We start from the raw sequence: 18,586 nt of genomic DNA, 5'->3' as shown, positions 1-18,586 counted from the left end.
CGAGTTAAAGGCTATGGGATGGAAAGTGTGCAGAGTACAGATGAGATGGGAAGTGCTGCTGAGCTTCAGGGATAGATCCTCTGCTGCAGTGCCCAGTGTTTCAGCAGTCTTGTAAACTCCTGAGGAGTTGGTGTATCCTGTGTCACTGCTTTTCCCTTCTCCTCCTCACCTGTGATCATACAAGAGCCTTTAAGCAGTGTAACAGTTCTCTAAAATCTCCACAGAAATGATAATCTAGAAGAAGAGGTCCATATTCCCTTTCTAAGAAAGCTTTTTCTTTAATGCTTTCTGGGGACCCAGAGGATGTCAACAGTCTGGTTTTTCATGCCTTTTTTCCTGTATGATTGATTCAAAGTAGCAAGGGAATGGCGTTTTTAAAGTTAGAAACTCTGGTGTTTATTCCCCATGACATAGCATTGTTTATCATTAAGAATCATCTTCAGAAGTGATTTTGAGGTGAATATTAATGGATTTGCTGCTAGTGGTGATGCAGGAAAGTTCTTACAATTAAGATTGACAGAAGGGAGTTTAAAAGACCTTTTTACTCCCTCTAGGAATACTTAGGATAGAATTGTTGTCTCAGAGTTGGAGAGGCAGGGCTGTGGGAGTCCTTAGAGGAGAGGCTGATCACAGCACTGGTACTTTGATGCAGTGTTCAGTTGCAGCTGAGCCTGTCAGGATTACTTTGGCCTTAGATTCAGAACAATTCCTGCTGTGTTGTGCACCTGATGGCACTGCAGTTGTATGTTTGTCATGGGAAGAACTTGTCTCAAACTGAATTACAGGTGTATTATCTAGGGATGGTGACAGATCATGTCAGCTATATTGATTTGAACTTAAATGTGTTTAGTTTTGTAGCATTTAATTGGATACTTAAGGCTACAGTGTTCCCTGTAATAGGACATGGACATGCTTTGGATGGAATTGCTGTTTCTCTTTATGTAAAATGTTACTTTTCTGAAGATAAAGTTGTTGAGCTAACCTAGAGTTCAACTGATTCACTTACTGTAATGAAATACAATATATTTACAATCAGAGATTTGTGTAAGATGTGTTTCCAAGGAAGTGTCTGTTGAAGCAGAGGAGGTTTCTGTAGATGGCTTTAACAGAGCTTCCCACCAAGGAGCACTGGCAACCTGCAGCAAATGTTCCTTTGCCTTTCCCACTGCTCCTGTTTTTCCCATTTGCATTAGGGGAGAATTTGGTTGTCTTAATCTTACCTGCTTGCATGGTAAGGGAGGCTCAAACTCTTGCTGAATATAATGGAGATCCTTTTGTGTCCTCCCTGGTTATTTTCCTGACATCTGTTTCCTAAGAAATCTTCATTTGCTACTAAAGCTGTTTTGTGGCAGCTTTGTTCTTCAGTCTGCATTGTCAGCATTGGTCATTGAAGGAATACCCTGATCAATAGTAGGGCAGTTTTTGCTTTTTTGACTTTGCTTTTTTACTTCTTGCTGTGATCTTATCATGTGGGTTGTTACCACTATGCCTTCAAGGCTCTTCAGAGGGGAGGGAGAAGTTGCTCAGGGTTCAGGCAGACAAGTCAATTTAAAAACGAGATCATTATTTTGTTCTTACAGGAAGAATAAGGCATAAAAAAAAAGAGTCTCCTATGCAAGACAATGATTCTGATAACTGAATATGTTTTTTTAGTGAAATGTTTCAGTGCTTCTGAAAACAAAAAAGCAGAAGTGTAAGCACCCAGAAAGGTGGTGGTTTGCTCAGAGGCAGATGGAGGTGGCTCCTGTTCACTTGCAGTTGAAATGGTTGCTTTAAACTTTAAGAGCTAGCTCAGAAAACAGATTTGCTGGAGGCTGACCTTGCTTTTTTGCCATGCATGACTGCATTTTTTCTTTCCCCTCAAGTCTAATTAGTTACCAACTCTTTCTTGAAGGAAGATATACCTTTGTAGGGAGCACATATCAAGCAGTTTTTGAAATGTTTCTGTAATGTATTAAATCTCCTGTTGGCTTTGATGTTAGTGATTTAGATTTTAAATAGTATATAATCACTTGTCTCATTGTTCTCTGAAGACCTTCAAAGTCATAGTAATTCAGATGAGTTGATGTAAGCACCTTGCTGACTCTTAAGTTCCTTTCAAGAAGCCTGATACAACAACTGTTTGGAGTCCTTTGCATTCTAATTATTCAAAACTTGCATTCAGAAAGTGTGTGTCAGTTCAGGTTTACTTGTTAATGTTTCTGTACATGCTTCTGAATTCTTTGGCCCAGTTTTCCAAGTGTTTGTGCTCAGAGAATAGGGTCAGAGTTGGTTATATTTATCCATTCTTTATTGAAATAGCTTTTTCTTTTAGCAATTGTTTCATATTAAGCTAAAGTTGAATTTTACTGGTGTTTATTTTTCTTATGAAAATGAGTGAGTATCACTTAAGTTTCAGAAGCCCTAAGTAGACTTAGTTTTTCCTAAAATATGTTACTCTTGTGATATTTAGAGAATAAAAAGGCTTATTTCTGCAAAGGACATTGGTAAATATAATTCTATTCAAGTTTTCTTGGTCTTTACATGTTCCTGCTTTGCTTAAGTAAGTTTAGAATTGGTATTAATTATTGGTGTCAGGTATAGGCAGATGCCAGTCTCTTTTTGCAGCAGAATGTGTGTTTAACACTGCTGATGTTCTAATGGCCTCTGGTATCACATGAGAAAGGAGTAGCTGTTCAAATGCTTACTTCAGAGCATAGAAATCTCAGCTAAGTAACTTGGTAATGATAATATTGACCAAGATCCTTTTATAGACTGCTTCAGCTGCTCATGTGGGCATGGAATCCTTTTCCTTTCCAGTATTACTTGTAGAGAATTTGTAATAAAAACAAAGCCTAATTTCAGATAATGGCAAATGCTTATTGTTTCTTTTTGTTTTGTTTGGTTTTTATTGTTTGTTTGTGTATTTGTGGTTTCTTTGTGAAGGTTTTTCCAGTCAAATCTGACTGTGCCTCTTTCTTTTTGGCAGAGAAATTTCTCGATGTCTGTAAACAGTGCTGCTGTCCTGCGGTTGACGGGACGCGGAGGAGGAACGGTGGTGGGGGCTCCTCGAGGTCGAAGTTCCTCTAGAGGTCGAGGTGAGCTGCCTGTGGGATGTGCTGCAGTGGATCCAGGGCATCCAGGCCAAAGCTGCTCAGAGATACTAACTGGAGCTTGGCTAGAGCCATGGGTTCTTTTTGCTTCAAGCTTTGAAACCTTTCCAACAAGGTGGTGCTGGAGAATGAATATTGGGTTTAGTGATGATTCTGCACATATTAGCACACAACTGGTATCTCTGTTTATATGCCTTTGCCAGGTTGATGGGTGGGAATCCAAAAGAGAGAGGTAGTTTTGGGTGGAATATGAAATTCTTTGGTTCAGAATTGTTATAAATTGGTTTTATGCTTTTAATAAAGTTATTTCTAACGAGAGGGTAGGAAAAATATATGACTGTACATAGAACATGGTTGTAGTAGGTTGGGTTCAGTATTCTGAAAAGCCATCTTCATTTGTTAACATCCTGAGTGTAAACAGTTAATGGGAAGTTGTAATTGAATTTGGGAGACATTTGAGTCGTTCTAGTTCTGGTGCATCACTGTAGCTGTCTCATCCAGGATCACCTGAAACATTTGCAAATGAATGGAGAAAATGTCCTGAGGCCATATTGCTAAAGTCAAACCAAATAGTTAAACCCAGAATTTATCTTAGCAATTCCTTTTCAATGTGTGCACTTCTGTGAACTCTTCTTGGGGGGCTTCATATATAAATAGGATGGGCTGCATTTAGAATACTAGGAAGCTAGTAAATTGGAAATACTGAGTAAATAATCTTGTAACCTCTGTCTTTGCAGGTGCTTAGGTGAGATTTCTCTTAGAGCCCTTTTTAATTTAATTTTACATGCCCTTAACGGGTGGTATTTTCAATAAGATCTTCAGGAAGTACTTCATATATAATTAGATGCTTGAGAGAGTTTTGCTTTGACTTAATGCCTTCTCTCATTTCTGTTCTCATTCCTTAATCCTGCTTTCTTTTTAGTTTACATCTCTCAGATATTTGTAAATGGTTTTCTGTCTTCTTGTGGTTGCTTCCCAGCTAAGATATGAATTTAAAGCTTTATGAGACTATCACTTAGATTTTCCTGTTGCCTCCCCTTCATTTACCATTGTAGTTGCACAAATGCTCAGGGTTTCATTTAAAAAAAAGTGTGCATATATATATAGATGTGTGTACTAATTTGGGAGTTGTTGCTTTTCTGTTTTATTTTAATGTGTGTGTTTCTATCACCTATGTTTCACTTTTGCTAGGAATACATATCGGCTGGTTTTTTTAGATGCATCTAGACATAATTCTGCAAATTAAATTATTACTGCTTAAAATTTGATGATTTGAGATCATACATCCACTAGTGTGCTCTCTAGTTTAAATATCAAGATGCTTTGACCATTTGTAATTTGGCAAACCGTTTATTTTGCTTTCTTTTGTCAAATTTCCCTGTTTTCTTGCTGCACTATTAACAATGTCATCCTTATGCAATGAGCAGTGATTACTTTTTAATTGCCCCCACTAGTTGCAGTGAGATTGTAAGGCTAAATGTGGCAGAATATGGCTTCTAATCCAGTAATTCTATTAATGATTTTACTCATATGCATGACTACTTTGTTTGGCAGTAAAGTTTATTTCCTTACATTTTAGTGAACAGAACTTAAAATGTATGCAGTATTAAGACTTTGAAAGCTGTTTGGAAGCTGCTGCATGTATTCCTGGTTTCCCATAGTTCATTTTTAAGATTTGTTAAGAAATACCAGCCAGAATTTTGTTGGAAAATTGGTAATTTTCACTTTCTTTTTTGTTTATCCTAGTTTGATCTTTTAAGGTGTTGGAATTATTATATGGTGTGCTTGTGAGGCTTCTCTGTTTAAACTATAGAGGACGTGCTTCTGCAGTAAATTTCTTCAGCTTTCTGAGCTTTCCTTCTTTCATTGATCCTGGTTGCTGCTTGTTTCTTCCACTCTTCCCCTCTTCTTCCCATGAGCAATTGCTGTTGCATTCTAGGCATGATGAGTTTTCCCAAAGTTTTATATTGCAGCAAAGAAATTAAGGCTTCTGCCAGGAGAAAATGGTACAATTTCATAATTATGCAGATGATGCTGTTGTAGGCAAGGACTTAAAGTTATTTATGAAAATTCAATAGAGGACTGTTGACGTTTACAAAAATGTTGCTTGCAAGTAGCAGGGTTTAAATGCAATTTTGTTTTTTCAGGTTACAGTGAAAAGGACTTGAAATTTCTTGGGAGTTTTTTCACTAAATGAGCTGCCTCACTTAACAGTTGGAAAACATTCTTATTGCACTGCAAAATTGCCTGGGTTCAAAAGGTTTTCTGGTGTTTTCCATGAACTTTACACAGCTGTATGCAGCAAAGCTGCTGCCGAGTCAGTGTGGGCTTCAGCTTTACCAAAATGAGATTTCTTCAAGAACTCTTGAAGGGACTTGCACCCCAGCAGCTTTATAGAGGAATTTGCATGCATGATTAGATTTGTTAATGAAGTTCCCTGACTGAGGCACAAGACACAGAATTGTGTTCCAGCATTTGAGAGCACGAGAAGTAATCTGTGCAGGCTTGGCAAGGGGAGGAAATGCTGGTAAAGGAGTGTTATGGGTAAAACTCTAAATGGGATTCACTTACCAGTATTTAAAACTGCAAGGTAACACTCAGTAAAAATTCTCTGGGTGGTCACTCCAACTTTTACTGAAAATCCTTATGTTGTGATTATGAGAATGTGGTTACTATGTAGAAATTGCTTTGATTTTTGGTTTGTTGGTTTATTTTTTTGAAAATGAAGCTGTGGTCTCTGAAGAAACCAAATCCTTGCACGTGACTCTTCTAATTGACTTGTTTTCCTGGTAGCTCCCTGTGGTGTGCAGTTAAACCCTGTGCTTTGTGCTGGCAGGACTGGAATGTCAACATTCATGAATAAGAGCCTTGGATGAGGAGAGATTTAAATAGTCCCTGGAATGGGCTGTAAGCTTACAGACACTTTGTTTTGTAGCTGTTCTCCCTTCTGGTTAAGGCTGTTATGAAGGGTCCTTTGCTTCCTGTTAGAGCTCTTTCCCCACCCACCCTCTGTGCCCTTTGTAATCTGTTTTTGCTGCTGTTGGAAAGTGTGTCGATGGTGTGAAAGTGTAATGTTTGCATATCTAAACAGCAGCAGTTGAGCTACAGTTACTCTGTTTTTTCCAAACAGTATTATGACTGCGACTGTTGATCCTAAACTCCAGTTATGCTGTAATTTCAAGAATTTGCTTCTTGTGTTCCATAAGGCTTTAGGTTTTTTTGTAATGATAATTATAATGACAGTTTGTGCTCATGTCTTATATTTTTACTTAAATTCAAACTTATCTATTTTTCAGGTTAGAGACTTAGCTGTTATGATTGCAGTGCCCAGTGGATTGGTGTCCTCATCCTGAGGTTTTTGGGAAATTACTGAAATATGTATGATACATTTGCTCCACTCTATTATTAAATGGAAGGGTTTATTGACATTTATTGACTTTGCATTCAGTACTTTGTGCAACATATGCACTTAATCTGCTGCTTGTGTGCCAGGTATTTTTTCAGAAGTGGCATTCTGTTTAAGATAAGCCAAGGAGTGCAGAAGCAGAAGGTCAGGTGGTGTGCTTACATGGGCAGTTTTATCCTCTCTGCAGGCATTTCTCATGCATTCTGTAACCAGCATTAGCTGTGCCCTAGTGTGCACTTTCAGGTCAGACTCACCCACATGATACTTGCTGAATGACTGACTTTGCACACCACAGTTTCCCTTGACTGGCTGCTTGTCTTCTGTAGCTTGGTAGGATGTGTTTGATGCTTCCCACACTGTGCTCTGCTTGCTGGCTGCTGGGGCTGCCCCTGTGCTTCTGCTTGCCACTGTTGGATGGGCCCATGTTCTTTCCACTCATGGATGGGGTGGCAGCACAGCCAGGGCAGATGTGCTTCAGTAGCCCTGTCCAGTGTTATGTGGTGTCACTGCAGCTGGCAGCTGAGTGCTGGGACCCCACAGGCAGCCTTAACCTGAATGTCTAAGATCAATAGTTTGGACATTTTGCAAGGTCTGAATTATCTTTTAATTTAGACCATTTTGGTGGCTGAGCACAACTGAAATACTGATGGACCACCATACAGGGGTGGTGAGTGGGGGGAGGTTTCTCAGGCTGTGATTTCCCATACTTTTAAATGGCCATCAGCCATGCTGCTGGGAAAACAGCTGATCCTTGCTCTTGTAAGGACACTTGCTTTATTTGCTGGTGAAACGTCCTGTATCAGCCAGGCTCTGGTGGTGTGTGGCTGCTCCCAGTGTGCAGCATTGCACTCACCCTTGCCAGAGCAGCACTGCAGTGCTCACTGCACAAGTCTGCTTTGTTTTTGTTGGGAAAGTGTAACTTCCCACCTCTGCTACCTCAGAGACAGGAGATGAGTCAGTGCCTTTGTTCTGTTTTGACTCTATGAGCTGCTTGTGCTTTATTATCTCTTGCGAGAGGAAGGAAGACAGCTTTCCTGTAGTGAAGAAATTAGGCACAGATTGCTATTGGGTGAGCTGCTGGAACTTTCCTGGCTTTTACTTGTGAAGAATAAAAACTTTTCTGGGATTTTTGGGGACCCATGATGCTTTAACTGGATAAACATTATGCTATTTTTGATGTTGTATCACCTCTTCCTGTTTCTTGCCTTTGCGACTTGTTTAACTATAGTCAACCTTGTATCAGACTTGCCCTAGTGAAAGCGTTTCTAATAACTCTCTTAGGTCTGATGCTGATTTTTCCTCTCTTACCTTGAGTGCTCAGTCTGCCTCTCCCTGAGTTTGTGTAAAAACAGCCATGCTAGATATGGTATGGGCTTGCTCAGCTCCAAGGCGACCATAGTCTAGCAGCAGCTAAAAGAAGGCATCTTGGCAAGAGAATGAGGACTGAGAAAAACATGAAGATTAAGAGGCTCAGCTGCCAGATGTTTACAGCTCAGCATATTTCCTGAACCAGATGTGGCCTCTGTTAATGAATTTTGTTTATATTTTTTGAGTTTGTCCAGTCTTCATCTGAACTTAGGCACCCTCAAAACTCTGTGGGAAGGAAGGCTGCATCTGTGATTCTGGGAGATCTGTCACTAATAAACTTTGCTGGTGATAGAACAGGATAGTTTGTCTGAAGGGAATGTTAAAATTGTTCCTTATGCACCCTGCAATCTGTTCTGCTTCATACAAAAGCAGTTTTGTATTTAAAGACCTCAACTAGATTATCCATCACTTTTTTTTCTGGATCAGTTTTTTTTCTTCACCTGAACAGCAACTTTCTGCCCTTTTCACCTCCCACCCCTTCTAAGAGATTTGGCATAGAATAGTAGAGAAACTGTTGCAACTGTCTTGATTATTTTAAATTTCTGTGGTCATAAGATACTGAAACACGGTATGATTCCTTGATATATCTACATGTCTTTAGATTTTAAATGTAGAGGCTTTAAATTACTTTCTTCAGAAGACTGCAAGAGCTGCAGTCCATTCTGAAGGTGTTTGTTTCCTGCTTCATTTGGGCGTTCTGTCTTACTTCTGCGGATCCCTGGCCAGGTTTGCACCTCGTACTTGAGAGATGTTTTTTTTCTTGAAGCCAGGAAGAGAGAAATATGAAAAGATAGATGTTTGAGGTACTTACCCAGCCAAGAATTCCTGTTACCAGGTGCTTTTTAGGTTTTAACCTTGACTGTGGAGTCTACGTGTGTATGTAGGCAAGGCATTATCCTGACAGCGAGCTGAGAGGTGTTCCACTTTTTTGTCTTCTTTCCATGAGATCTTGAAATGGTAAATTAGTTGGTTAGAAACCTGTCATTTCTTCTGCTGGAGCAGTGTGTGAAGCTGTGTTTGTTTTTTGTAGATCTGGAAACTTCACCCTATCTGTTAATCTAAGCAGTGCTGGAAGTTATTTTGACGAGCTGGGGCTGTATGTGGGTGTTGTTTTCCTGTTGTGTAGGGCTTGTTTTCTTTTACCCAAACACCCCATGCCTTTTCAAGCCCTCAGGATGTGCTTTGAGATGCTTTGCTTGAGGATGGGTCTGTAACTTTTTGGCTTGAGGCTTGGTACTTGGTAACTGCCTGTAGAGAACCATTTACTGAGAAGGTCAGTAGGATAATTTCAAAGCTATAGCTAATGTCCTCCTTCATTCTCACCTGCCTGTAACCAACCATCCTGTGATCCTTCTTTTCTTCCCACTGATCCTGGGGGAGATTTTTGCTGGCAGTAACTAGAATTTAATAGCTTCCTTCTCCTTTATGACCCTTGACAGCAATAATTAGGAGTACATCCACAGTGCAGTGCCATTATACTGGAGTTTGCTTTTAAAAGAAATCTGATTTTTATGTGTGAAGCACACGTGTGCAATGTGGATGTTGTGTGAACAATGCATACTTACTTGGTAATTTCTCTTAGGTAAGTATTTGTGTTTTTCTGCATCATATTTATTTCAGAATTGTTTGCCTGTTCTGTCTGGTCTTGCACTTCTTGATAAGAATTTTTGGATAAGACTCTTTCTTCAGTCCTTGTTCCTTTTTCCTTTTGTCCCGGATAATTTCACTGGGGCTTAAGGCTGCAAGATTGGTTCTCAGAGGCACCAGGAAAGGGAAACCTACCTGATTCTTTCAACTTCTATTATTATTTATTACAAACACTTGTGTTTTTTGTCTTTTCAGGCAGAGGCCGAGGAGAAAGCGGTTTCTACCAAAGAAGTTTTGATGAAGTGGAGGGTGGATTTGGGCGAGGAGGGGGCAGGGAAATGCACAGATCACAGAGTTGGGAGGAAAGGTAACAGAACTCTAGCACTTTAAGTTTTTTACACGCATCTGTTCAGCTTCCATTTGTGCCTTTTGACTTCATAAGAACACTTTAGGAAAGGTAATTAGTTATATCTGTGAGTGAAGTGTCTGAATTTCTAAGATGGAGTCAAACACAATAATGTTTCTTGAGGCTCTGGAGAAAGTAAAAGAACATTTCTTGCAAAGATTTTTTTCTGCCGAGTTCCTGGGAAGAAGGAGCTAAATACTTTGAGAGAACATAAATTACAGCAGTTGCAATTGAAGTGCTGGTGCTAAGGGTTTGCTTCAGTTTTAGTCTGGACATTGTTCACAGTACTTAGGGGCACATTTGAAAACATACCCAGTTCCCAAGGGCCGTGTGTGTATTGGTGTTCCTGAAAATTTCAGTTGTCACTTGGACCTCTAAAGGTAATGTCCATCAAGCTCTGATTTAAAAAAAGTTCCCACCAAGTAAAGAAAACCAGCAAAACCTATACCTAAAATGAGTTTTTGGAGTAGTTCCAAAACCTTATTTGAAACTTCTATTCTGCCTTTCTAGGGGAGACAGACGCTTTGAAAAACCAGGGCGAAAAGATCCAGGTATGGTTTTGTTACTGTGTGGGCAGAAAATGGGAGGGAGGAGCAGGGTGTGTTTGGGGGAAGGGATTTGTATCAGCCTTTCTTACTGCTCCAAGTACATTGTTGATGCAAGATTCATGATACTGTGCCAGGTTGCTAAGTGTGTTCTCAAAGTGTTGTTTCTCTTATTTGTGTTGTTCTCACTATTGGACATTTAAGTGTGGTAGATAAGAACCATGTGGAGTAAGTAGGTTGTGTTTATTAAGTTGTGATGTTTACAACTGGAACTAAGTTCCTGTACCTCTGTGAAAGAAGCCTTTGCTGATGAGCAGGCGTGCTGTGGTAACACGCCTTTTTTCAGTGCAGCTTTAAACATTCCTGGTGTGGGCTGGTTTGGTACCCAGGATTTCTTGACCATTTGACCTTTAATTTTTTTTGAAAGCTTGATAGTATGAGAGATCCCAGCAGTGTCCTGAGGTTCCCATGCTGATGGATTTTCTGTTGATCAATTTAGTTAAGTCATCATCTGAACCTCCTGTTCAGTCTGGTTATCTACTCTTCTGTCTCTTGTTCCTCCCCTATTCTGTTTCTGAAATGCTTCACACTGGCTATTCACATTCTGACAGAATGCTGGATCCTTAATTGTGGCCCAGTACTTCTGAACATCCAGCTGAACTTGATTTGGAGTAGGTTTGTCATCTTGGAGATGAAACCTAGACATTCTAAGGGTGATGGGAACATCAGGGCAGCTCTGGCTACCTGATAACTGCAGTGACTTTTGCTGTGCAGGCTCGTGTGCTGCTTGTTCTCTGTTGTTCCTGTTCTCTTATTCCTATGCCTGTGTCTTCTCTATTTAGGACCCAAGTAATCTTTGGCTTTGCTAAATGAGTCTTGGCTACATACCCTCCTTGGTAATATGCTGAGAAAGCATAAATTAGAACAGATTTGCAGGTTGCATTTAAAGACAAACCCAAAGAGATCCAATTGTAATTAGAAGTTGACAGGAATGCATTTTAATCCCTGTGTAGTTGTTGGTATTTTTGTAGTGAGAGTAGCATAAATTGCCATATTTATAATTTTCTGGATTACCATGGTGACACATGCCATGGGAGTTTGCTTTCAAAGCCCTTCCAGTCCTCCCTCCATCTAGGAAAGAGTGCTTTTATTTTTCTGCTTGTTAAGTTGAATGTCAACATAAAATTAAAATGCCTATGTTTTCCTCATTGTCTCCTTTAAAAAGAGGATACTTCTAGAAAATAATTTGATATTGGTCAGAGATTGACCAGTTTTAAATGTCAGCAGTGAAACTCAGGACTTTCCATGTATCTATATATTCCCAAATTTTTTAGGAGAAAATGAAAATGGGGGAAAGTAAGTACTTCTGAGATTTCAGGGCTGCATTTTTACAAAAAAAAAATGGATGGCGAAGTAGTATCTACCACAGTAGATTTAGTTTTATTTATTTAGCTGCTTCTTGTTGTTGTGATTAGAAATATAGCAATTCCAGTTCCAGGATATAGAATGTACCATGTTTCTGATAAAGAAGGATGAAAGTATTGCATATTAGTGTAGGATCAGATTTCAGTATTTCTCAGTTGAAATTGAGGAGAATTTACACTGTGCAAAATGTCCTTAGAGAAGTTGATGTCTGCCAGAGGTTAATCTGCAGCTAGTGTAGAGCATTTTGTGTTTGTAGCAGCTGCTAGTGATGAGGGCTCTGTTGAATGTGTCCTCCAAGAACTGTTCCCTGGGGAAGATGGTGTCCCTGGTGCAATTTGTTGGAAGCTCATTGTGAGTGATGATGTGCTTATTCTCAAATTATGAAACTTTTTGAGTACCTAATTGCTCTTCTTTAGTCTCTTGTATTTCTCTGCAAGTCAGTATGAGAGGCAAAAGACCTTCAATCTTTCTGAAGTTTTATTATAAAAATATTGTTTTTAAAAGAGCATTGCTATGTTAGAGGTTAATGTTGCAGTAAGTGAGAAGACCATTTCTCTCCCCTTCACTTCCAAAGAGACATAAGGTGGAGAGCACAGAAATATTGACAGGAAGTGTTGGTCTGTTCTGACTCAAGCCTTGGTTAATTATAAGTAGTTATTGTTATGTAATGGCTTTCCAATGACAAAATATTTTGAGTATGAGAGAGGGTACAGATGTGCCAAAAGAAGTCCCAGGTTAATAGCAAGCACGAATATCCACACAAAGCTGTGGAAGCAGAAAGGAAAGGAGTTGACATACAGGTTATAATTCAGGCTCACATGCTTTAGCAGATGCCTGTACTGGTTTCTGATACCTTGGTTAAACTCCTTAGTTGAGATTTTATTCTGTGATTTTACCATGTTTCAGTTTTTCCTTGCTGTTTCATAGAGCCTTGGATTCAGATTACATCATTTACTGAGTTGCCAACTTTTTCGTGTTCTTTGTTCTGGAAGATCCCATTAGAGAATTATTAAGAAATCAAATATTTAATCACTTCTGGGTATTTGTAATGGAGGATAATGCAAGATCCCTCAATAAAAAAATTGAGATTAAAAAAATAATAGAAATTTAACAAATACTTATTTCTCAAATATGATCAGTATGCTGTTCTTAAAAATTAATGATTGCTTTTTCAGTGCTCACAGTTTGTGAGGTCACATTTGACTGATTCTCAATATAAACCGTATCTCTTCCTGGTTTCAGCGTGCAGATTGAAGATGCCCAAAGTATTTTTAAGTTTGTTGCAGATTGTCACAGTCTTTCAGACTTCACTTAGAACCCAGATTGTAATTGGAAGGCTGAGGCCATTAGCAAAGAAAATGAGCAAGTTGCTTTCTTGAGCATGTCTGTCTCTTCACAAAAGCTGCTTAATTTTCTGTGCAGCCTCCTGACTAATACCAGCTTAGTAGCTGAAGGGATTTGATTAGTTACCAGCAGTTAGAAACTTGTAGTGAGTAAATGTTATGTAATTTAAACAAATCTGAGAAGTCAATTGTGGAACCTGGTGAGTTCTGCTTTATGTGTGGATTTTGGTTAGGTTCAGAAGACTTGCATATAAAAGGTGTGTTCAAGTGGCTATAAAAAGAACGCTGAATTTCTTTGAATCATATTTTCCCTCTCTCTGCCGGGCTTGTTCTCCTGCCATGTCTTGCTGGCAGGAGTTGCGTTCACAGAAGGTTCATCACTGGTTTACTCTTGCTGTACTGAAGCACGGAGTGCTGTGTTGGTGCATCAGAGCCCATCAGCAATTTTCCTAGGTTTCTACTCCAATTTGGGCCATGGCATATTTCCAGTACTTTCAGACATCCATGATTCACCAGTTCTCTGGAACTGTAAAAGCAATATTAATGTATTTTCTGCCCTTGTTCTGAAGTAACTACACAGTTCTTTGTCTAATTTGCTTGTGCAGTATAATTCAGTTTTGCATTCCAAAATGTAGTATTTGGAGATTGCATTTAGCATATACTAACAACGTGTTTTCTTTATACTTGCTGTTGTACTCCCTTTTAAACCAAATCTGTAAAAAGAAAATTATTTTAAAACCAGGACAACTTCAAAGTATTGAGTCATATAGAAATAAAAAAAAAACCAGCCCACCTTTGATTAGATGTGAATTGAAATTAGAAATAGCTTTGTATACCTCTGGCTCTAAATCATGAGATTCCAGTCCCATGTGATATATGAGAGAAACCATGCCTCACCCAGAATGCTGTCAAACAATACTCAATACTTCACACAGAATGCTGCCCTATGTCAGCCTGTACACAGGAGTCTGTTTTACTGCTCTTGCACTGGTTTTTAATTTGTAGGCCTCTTATCAATGTCTTACATTGATAGAGAATGTGGAAAAAATGCAAGAAATAATTAAAAAATATTGGTGTTGACAGAAGGGGGAAAAGGGTTCTTTAAATTGTGTATGAGTCAATAACTAAAAAAGCAGTGATGGAGAGGGATGAAGGCAGTGTAACTTGATAGTGTGCTGCTCACCAGGCTCCACAATAATCACTAATGCTTGTCCGTAGATTGAAGTTTAGAAAAGATTTTGGGAGTGTTTGTGGTAAATCTAATCTCTCCAAAGATCTGCAATGGGGGAAGGCAGCACTTGAATTATTTTGGAATGAGAGCTCAGTTGGAACAAAAATGTGGCCCTTCTGCCTCGTTCCCTAACTATGTGTGTAATACTTCTGTGGGGTGACTCCCCAGACCCTAAAAATGAAAGTAGTTTTTTGCTGACCCCGTTTGGATTATGAGCACACTTCAGTCAACAGTTTTGTGACTTAAGAAGAATTCAGTTTAAGCTATCTGGTCAGATAGTTTGAGGCCATTTTTCCTGCTGCTGACCACTTGGATGACATTAAGAGGAAGTATATTTGGTAACGTCTTATGCTGTTGTCAATGAAAGTTGCTATTTATGCCATCTGGGTTTGTGGGAAAAGTCTTTTACCTTTGAGAGGTAACTTTATTTTAATTCTACTTGAGTGTTCAGGTATGAACACCTAATAGGCACTGATTTTGTTGAGAGCTTGGAAATAGTTATCCCTCATTGTTTTTTTTTTTTAGCATCTTAAATTATTTAGGAGCTTCAGAGTGGTGTCTTAATTGCAGTAGGTTTATGAGGCACTTAAATACAGAAGTCTAATGTATAGTTTGTTTTAATTTTTTATTTCAAAATTGATTCAAGTGTCTCTAAATATTTTTTGTGCTGTGTGTACAGGCAAAGATTGATGTTAGAAAGCATAAAATATCAATGGATGCAGTTCTACTTCTCATATATATATATTGTGTCCTTCTGGGTCTGATATACTTGAGACAAGCAACGCAAAGGTGAAAACATGTTGAACGTATGGGCCTTTAAAAAAAAAACCCCTACATTAATTCATTAGAAATAGTCTTTTTTTTTCCACTGCTAAGTAATTTATTCAGTGTTTTCAAATAAGAAAAAAATTTCCATTGCAGTATTTGTCATATACACCTAGATTTTTTGATAGTGTCTTCATAGACCGGTCTGAGAGTGAGATACTCTCTTATTTGGCAGAATGAAGAACTGCACTTAGGATATATAATTCTGCTTAATAAGCACAGCCGGAATGCTGTTCACTGCCATGAGAGATTGGCAGGATTTTCAGCCATCTGAAAAATGATGTAAGTCTGTATTCCCAAATAGATAGAAGAGAGAATAGCAAAGCTAGGCTTTTGGATGAACAGAGTTATTTATACCAGAACTCATGTATTCACTGAATGACCCCATGTTGTTTTCTGCTTTTGTTTTGTTGTCCATTTTGTCACAAGCTGGTTAATTATGACTTTGGTCAGCTTTAGGAGTTTTGAAGATATCTCCTTTTGGGGTCAGTGTGGCTTTAATCATAGTCTGGTGAATTCAGGAGATAGCTCTTCTAATTTCCCAAGAATTAGTATTGTGATTCAGTGGTGACTTCATGCTGGGTGGTTAATGCAGCCTCTCATCGGTGGGCACACACATTCTCTTCACTCTGTATTTCACGTTGTAATCAGAAGGATGGGACTACAAGAGAGATCACTAGAAGATGGCAGGGCAGGCAGGGAAGTAAGTTTTTAAACTGAACCCCACAAGTTTAATGTAATAATAATTAAAAAAGCACAAAGTTCAAGGTTTGCTCTCTCTACTTTGTGAGGCCAGTCTGAGAGTGTTAGAAGCTGTCGATAGGCTGTCCATTGATGCGGATCTCCTTGTCAGTCCTTTTTGGACTCTTTGAGTCAGGTGCAGCTGGGTGCTCAGGAATAGTCTTGTCAAAATTCTCCATCTTGGTCTGGTATTCGCCTTTGGCATTGCGGGCTAGCAGGGAGGCGAAGCGGTGGTACACCAGGATCTCTGACGGGAGGTAGGATGTTCTCTTCTGGCACGGTTCTCCTGTTCCCTCCTGCACAGCTGACAGGAAAACAACCAGCTCAAAGTGGGGAGGAACTTCTCTCCAAAGGAGAACAGCCAGTGGGCTGGATGCAGTGATGGTGTGGTAGTAGGTCAGAGGGAAAATGAAAAATGGATACTCGTGTGTAGTGATGCTGTCCAGGTGAAAGTCAATGGTAGTTTGGTGCAGCTGGCCACTCTCTTGTTCTTGGTAAAGTATAGCAGAGATCTGGACGTTGATCAGGGGCCTGGAGCGAATGTTGGCCACCTGGAACATGAGCTGAGGCCTCCCCTCATTGTATGTGACCACGGCAGAGCGAGAGAAGCGGATGGAGAGTGCCCGGTTCTTTGGGCGTGCAATCTTGGCCACGAAAGCACCTGGGGCATGGGAAAGAGCAAACTCAGCATGAGCACAGGGCCTGGGCTGGCTCCCTGCAGGTTCCAAGGGAGCAGAAACAGACTGAGGCTGGAAAGACCATGTTTGGAAACTGTTAGGTTGGCATCATATTAACCTGCTTTTGTTCAAAAAAGTATAGCTTTCCTAAAATACTTATTTTTCTAAGTTATGTTCACTTGTTAATATTTGGAAGTCAACTGTAGCTGTAAGGAGGCTATTAGCTTGCCCCAACTTGTTGTAATTGGAACTGATCTTGATATGTTATACTGTAGAAGCTCTTTCTAATACACAGTAAACTAGCCTGTGTATTTTCAAAGTATTTTGAGTTCCTTTAAACATGAAGAATATTTTAAATAACTTAAAATCCCTCAAAATAACTGTGACATTGTAAAATCTTAGTTACTGAGGAATACATAAACACTGAGTTAAAGATCAATGAAGATAGCTCAGCTAGATGAAAGTACACCTTAAAAATCAAAACAAATTGACTTTAAATATTGTAATTAATGGCAATAGCTGAGAGATAGAATGGTATAAGAAATAAATGATTGAGAGCAATATGTTGTGATCTACCACAAGTGTTTTTCAATTAATACTGAAATTCTAAAGTCCAGATATTGATAACACCTCATTTGTCTTTTGTTGATTAAAGTTAAGTTCTAGTACTACATAGCTGAAATCTTGTCATCCTTGTAGTGGCTACCTTAATTATTCTTTCATATGTCAAAATGAACAGTATTTTTTTCTAGCTCTATTCTTAAATCCAATTGTTACACCTATTGTGTGTAAAGATGCAGTAGGAAGGATTACCTGTGAGGAGGGCTTCTAGCATGAGCCCCAGGACCATCTGGAATGCCAGCAGTGCAACAGCACTGGGACAGTCCCCACTTGGGAACATGGTGCCGTAGCCAATGGTGAGTTGTGTCTCCAGTGAGAAGGAGAAGGCAGCTGTAAAACTGGTGACGTGCTTGACACATATAGTGTGGTTGGCAGGTGGAGCATCGTGGTCCAGCTCCAGGTCCCCATTCATCTCAGCCAGCAGATACCAGAGCACTGCAAAGAGCAGCCAGTGAAGGACAAAGGAAGCGGAGAAGACGAGCACCATCCATCTCCAGCGCATGTCCATGAGTATCCCCCACACGTCTCGGAGGTACGACACACCTCTGCCTTTGGTCCCGGCCATGTGGAACGTGCTGTGCCCATCCTTGGTCACCAGCCTCAGGTGCCTCTGAGTCAGGAGGGGAGCGCTGGACCTGGTGTTATTGCTCTCTGGCGTGTCTGTCGTCATCTTCTAGAAAGGAGAAGAAAGGAAAAAAAAAGTGATACAATGCCACATATTTGTGTTTTGCCTAATGGTCACAGCTTCTGACACATCAGCAGGGGTAGAAATACTGCAGCCAACAAAGGAGGGCTTATACATTGCAATCCAGAGAAGATTAAGTCAGGAGCCTGGAGAGGAATTTACCACTGTTTGTGGTAATACTTTGCTAGAAAAGATTAAGTTTAAAATCTGACTACTTCTCAAATTCTCCCTGCTTAGCTGTTTAAATAAAAATTTCATACTTTACCTTCCTAAATTTACATAGGAGTCACATGCTTTAATGCTTTAGGGGTGAGTGGGATGGGATTAGGCATAGTGTGTGTGAAAAGAAACTGAATTTAGCTGATTATATCAGATTTTGTAACTTGTTTTGAGCAGAGTATAATAATTTACCAGTACTATTATGAATACTATTAACAGTAGTATAGTGCTATGGAAAGAATGTTTGTTATATTATCTCTGTAACATATTTATGCATTTTAGGGCAATGTTGTACTATAGCTACTAGCCCTTTCTGATTCTTCTAGCTCAAGAATTGTCTCCTGTCTGCACCCACTATGTCCAGTTAAACAGAATTAGAGTATTCAGGGCAGAGCTACTTCTGGGAGTCTGAGGC

The 18,586-nt window shown here is 39.5% G+C and overlaps 2 protein-coding genes across 11 annotated transcripts in view; one reads left to right on the top strand and one right to left on the bottom strand.

Moving 5' to 3' along the window:
* GIGYF2 (GRB10 interacting GYF protein 2) overlaps positions 1–18,586 on the top strand; it is a 75,035-nt gene that overhangs the window by 18,943 nt on the left and 37,506 nt on the right. For 9 of the 10 annotated variants that reach the window (XM_059479063.1, XM_059479064.1, XM_059479065.1 and 6 more), the window contains 3 exons: positions 2,969–3,077; positions 9,709–9,820; positions 10,370–10,410. In XM_059479063.1, the coding sequence (XP_059335046.1) occupies positions 2,969–3,077; positions 9,709–9,820; positions 10,370–10,410 (262 nt within the window). The remainder of the gene's footprint in view (positions 1–2,968; positions 3,078–9,708; positions 9,821–10,369; positions 10,411–18,586) is intronic. The other variant, XM_059479071.1, reaches the window with a different exon arrangement.
* On the bottom strand, positions 16,035–17,976 carry KCNJ13 (potassium inwardly rectifying channel subfamily J member 13). The gene is made up of 2 exons (XM_059479074.1): positions 17,460–17,976; positions 16,035–16,630 (listed from the first exon to the last, which is right to left on the bottom strand). Exons 1-2 carry the CDS (start codon positions 17,935–17,937, stop codon positions 16,035–16,037), a joined length of 1,074 nt encoding a protein of 357 aa, XP_059335057.1. The 5' UTR covers positions 17,938–17,976.

The sequence above is a fragment of the Ammospiza nelsoni genome, chromosome 10 (genome assembly GCF_027579445.1).
Source record: "Ammospiza nelsoni isolate bAmmNel1 chromosome 10, bAmmNel1.pri, whole genome shotgun sequence".
Taxonomy (NCBI): Eukaryota; Metazoa; Chordata; class Aves; order Passeriformes; family Passerellidae; genus Ammospiza; species Ammospiza nelsoni.
This window is presented reverse-complemented; position numbering and strand designations above follow the sequence as displayed.